Raw genomic sequence first — 11,525 nt, 5'->3', positions numbered from 1 at the left:
ATGTATATTATGTATATATTTTTAATATCACATTATTCATACGTTTTTTATATTATCCCGTGTAAATACTTTCAATACTATATTATGCCTATATTTTCGTCTATATTAGATATATACTTTTAATACTCAATACTATTATTAAGAATATATTTTTGGTATATGTATCTATGTCTATATATATTATTCTTTTATTAATATTATTATCATTATTTTTTTCCACTTTATATTATGTTATTTTTATTTATGTACATACTTTTGATTTTATTATGTATTTATTTTTAATATATATGTATATATTTATGTAGTATTATAAATAGTCGTTTTTTTATTTCTAATATGTATATACTATGTAAATATTTTAATACTATATTATGTATACATTTTTTATTTATTACGTATGTATATCTTTTTAATATTGTATTTTTTATATATATCATGTATATATTTCTAATACTATATTACATTTTTACATATTATCTTATGTATATATTTTTAATGCTATATTATGTACATATTTTTAATACTATGTATACACCTTTTATTCCTATTATTACGTATATATTTTAATACATATATGTATATATTCATATATCATTATTATTAGTTTTTTATATTATTACTATTTTCAATATATGTTGTATATATTTTTTTAATCTAGTATTATATGTTTTATACATATATGTTCACTACTATTTCATATTTGCGTTATTACTATTATTATCATGTTTAATACCATATGCACTACTATTGTTTTATGACTATTATTATCACATATACATCGTTAATGTTTTATATATTATTTGCTTCGTATACTATTAACTTTTTATTATTATTTGTCTGTTCCGAATTTAGCTTATTAGATCACATCTTATTTCAACATCGATATTAGTTTTCTTTTTATTCATTTTTATTTCAATAAATAAAGCAACGCACCGATTTAACATTAAGTCGTCGATTTCATCATTATATTGGGTGAATATCAATTGGCTTGTGTAAAAAACGGAACATCCTTCTCAAAAGAAATCGAAATTATAAAAATTCTCGTGTGTTGATCGGATCATGATTAAATGTTACATTGAACTCGCGTTTTTGAAAATTAAGACAACACATGTTTAATGAGATACCAATTTTGGACGTCGTAGGGGTGCTAATACCTTCCCCGTGCATAACCGACTTCCGAACCCTATTTCTTCTCTGGCTTTTAAACGTAGACCTAAACTCGACCTTCTTTTTGTTTAAAAATAAATTTTTTTGAAAAAAAAGAGGATTTTTTAGGTGTCCGATCACACCTAAGAAAAAGATCGGTGGCGACTCCCTTTTTGATAAAATCGCAAGTCGGTTTTCAAATTTTCAAATAATCGCCTCAATTAGCGACCAAAGCAAATTTTTACGTCGCTACAATATCCATTTCGGATGCCATAACCAGTATCAGCAAGATAATATTTACCTACAATTTGAGAAAACATAATTATTACTAATAAGTTATGAGCTTACTAGAACTATTTGGTATTTAATGTTTTATAATTCTTACCTTCCGGAATTCTTAATCATCTAGGGCGTAAAAGTGCATCACTTAAAATACGAGAATCATGCGCACTACTTTCCCATCCAGCTAGAACATAGGAAAATTTCAAATCAAATGTAATGGCAGCCAATACATTTTGTGTCGTCCCCCCTTTACGGCTATGAAATCTTCCTTGAATGCTAAGTGGAACGGATGCACTAACATGAGTTTCATCTAAAGCTCCAATACAATCTTTAAAATAAGGATAAAACCTTGGATTGTTTCTGATTTCACTAGGAGTTGACTCATTAGGTAATCTAATAACTATCTTATACAATTTCAAAAAAGCTTTCAATACAACCCTAAAGTAACGGTGAATTGTCTCAGTTGATCTATAATATCTAGATCCAATCACTCGAAACCTTACATTATGACCAATTATATGTAAAAATATTACTACTTGCTCCCTAATATTCACCGATTTAGTTGATTGTAACAAATTATTCCTACTAAGAATATCACACAAATTAAAAAGGGCTATCGGTCTCATCTTTATCACATCAATACAATGCTGGTCACCACTATATAAAATACTATTAATATACTTTTCTCTTTTATAATCTCGATTCACACGAGGGTGAGAATCAATTTCCTTCCTAGTTTTTAATTTTTTAATTCAGAGAGCCCCAAAAGCTAAAACTGAAGCCACGACTCCGACAATTGCATTTTGATCTTGATTACGATCCATCTACAAAAAATAATGCCACACAAACATTTGATCACTACAAAAAAGATGCAAACTTTTCATAAGATCACATATATGACTAAAGTTATCATGATTAAAGTGCATACATACATATTTGAAAGTTTCTCAAGCAATGACTAAAGTTACTATGACTAAAGTTACTATGATTAAAGTTACCATGAGTAAAGGGAATGGAGTTAACTAACCAACCCCAACTTAAATAATAACAAAAAAAGGGCATAATTTAAGACATATTCATCACCAAAAAAAAGAAAAAGGAAATGTGAGAAAACAAAGTGAATTTGCTGAAATGATGAAGATTATGATTGAAAAAGTATTGGAACACAATTGTTGTGGTTATTCCAAAAGGAAATAAAACTTTATATAGGGACTTGGAAAACGTGCAAAGCCTCTCCAATCATTCAATTCACACAAATAATTGTGCAAAGTAACTAAGAATTAAAGTGGAAACATACAATTAATTAAATAGTGATAAGATTAAGATAAGAGAATAGAATAAAGTTTTGTTGATAGGCAAGATCTAGCTTTTGTGGAGTATGACCAAAGACATGAAAGACACAGGAATCAGCAAAGGATGATATGTTAATCAAAGGCAGCCGACACTATACACCCACTATTGACAAGATTTATTGACAAGTTTGTGCACCCATTATTATTTTTTTAATTAATGAATCTTTTGTGAAGCAGGGACTTGAATAATCAATGACATAAACGAGCTTATGTCACATGTTAATGCTGGATGTTGAGAAGGAAATGGTCAACCAAACTAACCAAATTAAGCTACAAATGCATTGACCCATAATTTTTTTATCGTTCAATCAATACTTTGGTGCTCATGTTGCCACCACACACAAAAATGAATATCTATTTTGGGTTTTAAGTAACAATGATTGAAGCAAGACCCATGTGCTTTGGTTCTACATGACAATTGGAAATTTCTAAAGATTTGAGAAATCAATTGAGGCACTTCATTAGTTTGAAATTAAGTTGGATTACTGTTTAAGGTAGTCAGTGTCAACAAATCCACTTTGGAGTGTTAGTTTGGTTTTATATTGCTTAAAAATATATATAGATCAAATCAAATTATTACTAATTGCTGTTCAGTTAAGACATATATATAATTTAAGGCATAAGTCTGTGATGGACATCATCAAGAAAGAGAAGAAAAAGTGAAACTTGGAGAAATAGACAACTATGGTACTGATTTTCTTGGATTACTTTTACAAGCATATCATGACATATATATAATTTACAAGCAAAAGAAGAAGTGATTGAATTGTTCGGTCACCAAAACCCATATCCAGATGACTCATCTAAACTAAACATTGTAAGAAATTAACTAATAGGTATCCATGGAACAATGTCCTTCTACAGTTCTTTACCGAAAGCAAACTGCTACAATTTTCAGGGTGAAGGTAACCTTTTCAGCCAGCTTTTCCCAGCTACTCAAGTAACCAAAGTTATAGTATATACTTGTTGGCAATGGCATATATATAATCCAAAAAATGAGATGTAACCATATTTGTATAATGAAAAAGAATGAATGAGTCAAGGTGAATGGCTCAAGGTATATATGTATTACTTAATTATTTTTCAAAATAAAGGTTTTACCCAACTCCACACTATAATCCAAATCTGTTACTATAGCTGCAATGATAATTTAATTTTTATGTTTATTATAAAATAAAATAAACATTAGTTCTAAAATTATAAAGCCAAACAGAAACAACAAAGTGAGAAACTAAGACTCATACTCAAGGTTGTATGAATGAAGGAATGCTTGAAACAGAACATGCAATACAATTTTATTTATTAGTTCTAAAATACATATTATATAGGTAGAAAAAGAAGAATAAGTAACAAAAAAAGAGGATGCATAAGTGCTGCACGAGTGTTTGAGGAAGCTTTGGCATTTGATTGATTTGATCATCCAAACTTATTTTTTTATTTTCTATAGACATTTTGTTATATGTGGCTTCTGTGGTTTTCGACATTTTGTATTGGTCTTCTATTTATCCTTGAAAAAAAGACTATCTAAAAATGACTGGAAAAAACCTTTCTCTATTACTTGCAGAGACTTACCTAAAAATGACAATGTATTGAACTCCACAAAAGATAATAACTTATCATGTATTTCATGAAATTTGGCTCAAACATAAACCCAAAATAAAAATCTGAAATGATATTGCAATTACAGAAGCTATAATTGACATACTTGCATATTATCTTTATAGTGTTCAAGTACCAAAATTGATTAGAAGTACAGGAAACTTCAAAGAAGATAGAGATAATCATTTCCTAACATTGAAATAGCATCCACACCAACACCCTGACTTGTTAAGGTTTGGGCAGACATTTCCAAAAACAACAAGCACAAGAATCAAGCGTATTTGCAAACAAAACGTGGCACCAGATTACATTAAAGAAGATGCCATACCTTGCGAAGAGGAATGAAATCCTGAGAAAGAGAGAAAGATAGGAAACTAAACAACAGCGTGTAAAATTTTGACTGGTTTCCCCTACAATCAAACATCAAATCAATTTCAACTTTCATTAGTAACTGTGAAACTGCAAAAATCATCCAACAAGGAAGAGAAGTTAAACTTATTAATTTGCACTTCCGAATTCAGTAAATAATTACGCCAAAGAAGTTTTTAGTATTTTAGGGTTTAATCAATCATCTCAAAAAATCTGTAAGAAGAAAACCAAAAAGACAAAGCAATTAACTCCTTCAGATTAAGCGACAAAATGAAATTTTAGCTAAAGGTGAGCCTAGTGGAATCAATCTTCAAGTATCAGCCATCACCTACAAGTACGTATAATATTGTAGGAGACACCAAAGACTGTTCCTATTTACCTCCCCTTTCTAATGCTAAGCTTGTGTTAAAAAGAAAAAGGATTCATGAATGGCATACATTGACGTATACCTCTAAGGCTAGGGAAGCCTTGCTTTTTATTCTTGACACTAGTGATATCAGTCGACTGATATTAGTTCCTGCACCAAAACCACAACCTCACATCACAAAACCCATCACCAAAATAAAATGAAAAAGCAGAATTAAAGAAGATGCCATACCTTGTAAAGAGGAATGAGATCTTGAGAAAGAGAAAAAGATATAGGAAACAAAACAGCAGCGTGTAAAATTTGCCTGAGAAGAGAGGATATGCGACGAACTAAGGAAAAAGGGAAGATATTTGAAGAACGAAAGAAGAAGACTTACCTGGATAAAGAAGGAGATGGAAAAAGTTGAAGAACGCAAGAAGAAAAAGGCTTACCTGGATGAAGAGGAGATGGAAAATGTCTTACAGAAATGAAATCAGTAAGACATTTTCCTCAAATTGAAAGTCATTTTACCTGTGTCTAGTAAAACATTTTCCAGAGGAAAATGTTTTCAAGCTTCCGAACACCGTAAAACCAAGAAAATATTTTCCGAAAAATGTTTTCCTGTCTTCCAAACGGGCCTTTAATTAATTCAAGTTTAATTGAAATTTAAACACCACTACTACTACTCGTCTTCTCCATGAGCCCTTTAAAGTTTCATTTTTTAGTCTTTTACTTCTCTATGAGCCCTCTTCTTTTAGTCTTATTTTTTAGATTTTTCCCGCCTTGTCTTCAGTTGGGTCCCTTCTTTCTTTATTTTGGACCATCTTTTTCACCTCATTTTGGATATAAACTGGCATTTTCCCCCCAAAATTAGCAACAGTTTCTTACCCACATTGTTTTTGATGAAATGCACAGGGACTTTAAAGCTGATCCCTTGAGTTTATATGTTTATCCTCCCTTCAACCTTCTAAGCTATTTGTCTCCTATGAAGCTATCATCTCAAACCTGTAAGAGGCTGGCGACCAATTTGATTGTGATCAGTCGTTCGAGGTTACTATGGTTGAGAGCAGGATTGAGCATAGAGCAACTGGAGTTTGGACTCACGGGCCTTCCTGCTTCGGGGTTAGGGGGCCACTTTTTTTATGATCACAACCTGGACGAGGGGCTTTTTCATCCGACGACTTCCATTAAGGCCTTATTCTTCGTTGCTTTTGGGATGAACTTTTTCCCAAAAAAGTGATTTTATCTGAAAAGCAATGAAGAACAACTATCAGTTTGGCAACTTTTTTAACTTAATTTAAGGCATTTTTTATAGATGAAAAAGTTATTTATTTTAGCTTTTCCAAGCCTGAAGTTCATTTGGGTTGGTATTTTACCGTTTTAACCTATCTCCTTTACGGTAGAACTTTCCCAATTCTTTGTCTGAAATTGTTCTCTGTATCTTCTCTTCTCCACTGGTACTCTATCTTTTTCTTCTCTTTTTTTTTCTAATTTTTCATTATGCTTTAGTTTTTATTTTCTGATTGTTTGATTTTATGAAATAATTATGAAATATACTTTAATTTTTTCACATTTCTTTCAGCTTTTCTCTTTTACTTTTACCCATTTTGGTCTAGTTCTTTGTTCCTCTTCTCTTCTCCACCAGTGAGTTTATCTTTTTCTTCTCTTCTTCTTCTAATTGTTCATTATGCTTTTGTTTTTATTTTCTGCACTACTGGGGTCTGGAGGGCATGATTTCCTGGTGATTTCATTTACCCATATTTTTGTTTTCTAACACGCGGCACCCAACTGTATGAACATTTTTAAGTTGTTGGGATTGTGATTTTTGAGTCGGCACCTTAATAAATTGAGCGTGATTTTGTTTTTATTATTCACCAACTTGTTAGATTTCCGATCCGTTTGTTCTTTCTCGAAGGGATCTGCATATTTCTTCTCTGTAAACCTTTCTTCTGCCTTCGCTCCCTTGCTCAGCAGCTCATCCTTTTCATTCTGATTTGAGAGCCCGAGTTTCTTTTGTACTGTTATGGTCTTGGTACTGGTATTGGAACTCTTACCACTTACCAACTTTTATCAGTGTCCTTCATATAGCAGTAATGATCTATAAAAGCGTTTATAATGAGACATGAGATTAGAGTGCGTATAAATATAACCTAATGTGTATTTACTAGCAACTTGTTGGATTCACCAACTCATAATTTATAGTTTCATAAATTTTCTATTTTCTATTTTGTTTATCTCTCTTTACTTCCTTTTTTTTGTTTTTAAGTGTTGGAAGCTAAAGAAGGAACAATTTCCGTTGCCTCTACTTCTCCTGGTCATCAACAAGGTAATTGCCTCTACTTCTCCTACTCTCCTATTATTTTAGTTTAGTATTGGAGATTTACTTCCTTCAATACACATATCTTATAGTTTATTTTTTTAGCTGTAACAGTTTATAGATCAGATGATGTTTATGATCTGGTATATTGCTTGGATATGCTGTGCTAATTTTCTTAAGATATTATCTTTGATTTTGATACACATGTAGAAAAATATCCTTATGTCACATTTGATTTTCTTAATTACTTTACTGGCTGAAATGAATCTGTTCGTATACACAATAGATGAGCACTTCGGCGGTTGAAGTTAGGGGTGAAAAAGTGAAAGCAATGTGGGATAAGAGATTGACAGAAATTTTTTGTGATATTTGTATTTAAGAGATATTGAAAGGCAATAGGCCTGGTACTCATTTCACAAAAGATGGATGGTTGAAAATAATGACCAATTTTGAGAAAAAAGCAGGCAAGGTTTTTCACAAAACAACTTAAAAATAGGTGGGATGATCTAAAAAAAGAATGGAAAGCTTGGAAGAAATTTAAAGGCGAAGATACTGGTCTAGGGTGGAATCCTAAAAAAAGAATCGTTGATGCACCGGATGATTGGTGGGAGAGTAGACTAAAGGTACATTAATAGTTCCGAATATTTTTGTTTTTATCTTATTTATGAGATTATTGATAATTACTGTTATTAAACTATCATTTTATATGTAGGTTGTGCCTGAAGCTCAAAAATTTAGAACATCGGGCAATGATCCTGAATTTGAAGGGAAGTTGGACCAAATGTTCATGGGGATAGTTGCAACAAGTGATAAAGCATGGGCACCTTCTTCTGGTACACTCCGTAGTGATTTTTTTGAGGATGTTAACAATGAAATACCTGAAGAGAATGAAGAAGAAAATGTGAGAAATGATGTTGACATTTTAAATGATGTTCACATTTCAAATGATGTTCAAATTGGTGGAAATGGTCAAAAAAGAAAAAACCCTGAGATATCAAGTTCACAATTTAAAACTGGAAGAAAAAAATCCTCAAAGCAAATTGGAGGGGCTGCAAGATTGTCCAGTCAAATAGAAAAATTATGCAATGCAGCTGACAATATGAGTCAAGCCACATCTAGTTTGACTCCTGTTATGGATCCATATGGTTCCAGAAGTAGTCAAAGTGCTTGACAGCATGTCGAAAGAAGTTCCAGAAGCTAGTTCGTTATACTTTTTCGCAATTAGATTATTGCTCAATAAGGACAAGAGAATTATGTTTTTATCAATTAATCCCAAGATTAGAGCTTTGTGGCTTAAGACGGAAATGGAGAATAGTTGAAAATTTTCTGATCTTCTAGGGTTAGGAGATATCTATTATTTGACTAAACAAAAATGCTAAACTAGTTTTATCAATAGTTATTTATGTTTGGTTTTTGGATATTGAACTTATGTTCTACTTATTTATGTGTAATCTAGTTTTATCAATGGTTGTTTATGTTTGGTTTTTGAATATTGAATTTATGTTCTACTTATGTATATGTAATCTACTTTTATTAATAGCTGTTTATGTTTGGTCTTTGGGATATTAAATTTATGTTCTACTTATTTATACTAAATTAGTTTTATCAATAGTTGTTTATATATGATTTTGGATATAAAATTTATTCACAGGTGATGAGTATAGTTGAGAATTACCACGGTGATGAAAGTGACGATGATAAGGAAAAGAAAGAGATATTACAACGCATGGAATGTTTTAACCGATTATTTGTTGTTGCTTCTTCTTTTGTACAATTATATTACGAGAAGTATATATTGAAGCAACCATGCATGGATTCAAAACAGACAGGTGAGACATGGATCCGAGAGGTCCTTGACGGTCACAAATCATGTTGTATGATTAATTTTAGGATGTCTAAAATGGTATTCACAAGTTTGTTGAGAGTTTTAGAGACAAGATACAACTTGCAAACTTCAAGAAACATATCTTCTACTGAAATGTTGGGAATTTTTTTATACATCTTGGGCACCGGTGCAAAAGTTTCCCAATGTCGAGAAAGATTTCAAAGGTCTGGATCAACAATAAGTCGACACTTTGCAATTGTGCTTGAGAAAGTTTCAAGGATGGCCACTGATCTAATTGCACCCGAAGATCCTTTTTTTAGCTCAATACCCGAACAAATACGTAATGATTCTAGATATATGCCGCATTTTAAGGTTAAAATTTAATTTAATTTTATTTTTTTAATATTTTTGGTCGACTAAAAATATGCACGAGACTAATATGATTATTTGTTCAGGATTGCATAGGTGCAATTGATGGTACTCATATTGCTGTTATTCTTCCACCAAATGAACAAGTTCCCTCTATTGGAAGAAAAGGTATTCCGACTCAAAATGTTATGGCAGTATGTGATTTTAATATGTGTTCCACCTTTGTCATGGCTGGATGGGAAGGATCGGCACATGACACTAGAATATTTCTTGATGCAATTCGAGATCCAAAATACAAATTTCCGCACCCACCAAATGGTTAGATATTTTATTTATATGTGATTTTTTTAAATAATAAAGTATAAGTTCTTTAATTGATAATTTTTATAAAAAAAATTCTTGAATTAATTGTTTGTAATATTATGACATGTAGGAAAATATTATCTTGTTGATTCTGGATATCCTCAAATGAAAGGTTATCTTGGACCATATAGAGGTCAACGATATCATTTACCTGACTTTCGTAGAGGTAGACCGGTATCTGGTAAAGAAAAGATATTCAATCATTCACATTCATCATTACGTAGTGTGATTGAACGAACTTTTGGTTTTTGAAAAAAAATGGGCCATTTTAAGGGATATGCCAAGTTATAGTTTTGAAAAGCAAACGATGATCGTTGTTGCTACAATAACGATACACAATTTTATCCGAAAACATGTCGGTCGAAATGATATAGATTTTATGGAATACGAAGATATTAACTGGGCATATGAGAATATTATTCATTCAGAAAATGCGCATGGTCGAGAAAGTGATGATGATGATGACGACGATGATGATAGTGATGACGGTGAATCAAACAATTCAAGTGATTTTGAAATGGAATTAACAAGAGATGCTATAGCTTCTAGTTTAATGAATTCACTTTAAATTGATGCTATTGTAAAATTTTTAGTATTTATATTTGGTATATAAATATTATCCCTTTTTGAAACTTTAATCCAAATATATGTAATATTTTAATTTGTTAGGTTTATGTTTTCTATGTTATGTTAATATCTAATATGAATTATATATTCATAGTATATTTTAAAATAAAATAATACAAATGTGTTAAAAACATTAATTAAAAATAAAAAAATAATTTTTAAAATAATACAATTCTGTCAATATCTAATTACAAATATTTAATTATTATATTTTAATATAGTTTATATATTCTAATTAAATTTAATAAATAATTAATATTAATTACTTAGAAATATTTAAAATTAATATTATATATTAATTTTTTAACAATAAGTTATAATAAATTATTTTATATTATAGCTAAAATATCATAATATTAACTAATTTAAACTTTATTTAAATACATATTTGCTACTTTATAATATCATGTCTAAAATGGACATTTTATTTTCTAAAAGTATTTTTTAACAGCAATACTAAACATCTAAAATTTTCAAAAGCACTTCTCAAAAGCACTTTTCCACAGCACTTTTTAAAAGTACTTTTCAAAAGCATTGCCAAACACACCCTAAGACGTTTCTTTCGCTCCTCTTGTCCAGGTATGTTGCTTTTGCATTGAGCTTTGGGATTGGGTTTTTCTCGGCTACACATTTTTTTTAGTCCTCTCTGTTTTGGGTCCCTGTTCTCATGAAGTTGAAAGTTTTAAGTTGGAACTGTCGGGGGCTTGGTAATTTCCGTGCAGTTTGAGCTCTGAAAAAACTGATTAACAACAAAAGCCCCCTGGGGTGGTATTTCTTAGTGAGACGAAGCTTAACAAGAGTGAGTTGGAAAAGGTTAAAAGGCAATGCAATATGGAATCTTTTTTTTATTTTGGCTATTGATGGAAGGAAAGAGGGACTTGCCATGTTATGGAAGTCTAAGTTTGATCTCAATCTTACAAGCTTTTCCCT

General features: G+C 30.8%; 1 protein-coding gene and 1 long non-coding RNA gene across 10 annotated transcripts; one reads left to right on the top strand and one right to left on the bottom strand.

Moving 5' to 3' along the window:
- Positions 1-1,490: 1,490 nt before the first annotated feature.
- On the bottom strand, positions 1,491-6,591 carry LOC121232294 (uncharacterized). 2 transcript variants are annotated; one of them, XR_005930692.1, is made up of 5 exons: positions 6,471-6,591; positions 5,347-6,340; positions 5,198-5,265; positions 4,708-4,789; positions 1,503-2,252 (listed from the first exon to the last, which is right to left on the bottom strand). It is a non-coding gene; the product is annotated as an uncharacterized lncRNA (long non-coding RNA). The 2 variants fall into 2 exon arrangements; XR_005930691.1 differs by lacking the exon at positions 6,471-6,591 and having other exon boundaries at positions 1,491-2,252; positions 5,347-5,573.
- On the top strand, positions 6,357-10,600 carry LOC107955816 (putative nuclease HARBI1). Of its 8 annotated transcripts, none has more exons than XM_041118007.1 (5): positions 6,357-6,551; positions 7,361-7,420; positions 9,063-9,608; positions 9,692-9,923; positions 10,039-10,600. In XM_041118007.1, the coding sequence occupies exons 3-5, from the start codon at positions 9,066-9,068 to the stop codon at positions 10,218-10,220; spliced, it is 957 nt and encodes a 318-aa protein (XP_040973941.1). In that variant the 5' UTR covers positions 6,357-6,551; positions 7,361-7,420; positions 9,063-9,065; the 3' UTR covers positions 10,221-10,600. The 8 variants fall into 8 exon arrangements, 3 of the variants coding, with proteins under 3 accessions (XP_040973941.1, XP_040973944.1, XP_040973942.1); XR_005930689.1 differs by lacking the exons at positions 9,063-9,608; positions 9,692-9,923; positions 10,039-10,600 and adding exons at positions 6,677-6,738; positions 7,698-8,034; positions 8,124-8,901 and having other exon boundaries at positions 6,443-6,551; XR_005930688.1 differs by lacking the exons at positions 9,063-9,608; positions 9,692-9,923; positions 10,039-10,600 and adding exons at positions 7,876-8,034; positions 8,124-8,901.
- Positions 10,601-11,525: the final 925 nt, after the last annotated feature.

Source organism: Gossypium hirsutum, chromosome A07, assembly GCF_007990345.1.
Source record: "Gossypium hirsutum isolate 1008001.06 chromosome A07, Gossypium_hirsutum_v2.1, whole genome shotgun sequence".
NCBI lineage: Eukaryota > Viridiplantae > Streptophyta > Magnoliopsida > Malvales > Malvaceae > Gossypium > Gossypium hirsutum.
The sequence above is the reverse complement of the archived record's forward strand: the minus strand, read 5'-3'. Positions and strand labels throughout refer to the sequence as shown.

Coding starts and splice junctions, on each gene's coding strand:
- LOC107955816 (XM_041118007.1), top strand. CDS start 9,066: ATGAGTATAGTTGAGAATTACCACGGTGATGAAAGTGACGATGATAAG. Junction 9,609..9,691: donor GATATATGCCGCATTTTAAG/GTTAAAATTTAA, acceptor TTATTTGTTCAG/GATTGCATAGGTGCAATTGA. Junction 9,924..10,038: donor ATTTCCGCACCCACCAAATG/GTTAGATATTTT, acceptor TATGACATGTAG/GAAAATATTATCTTGTTGAT.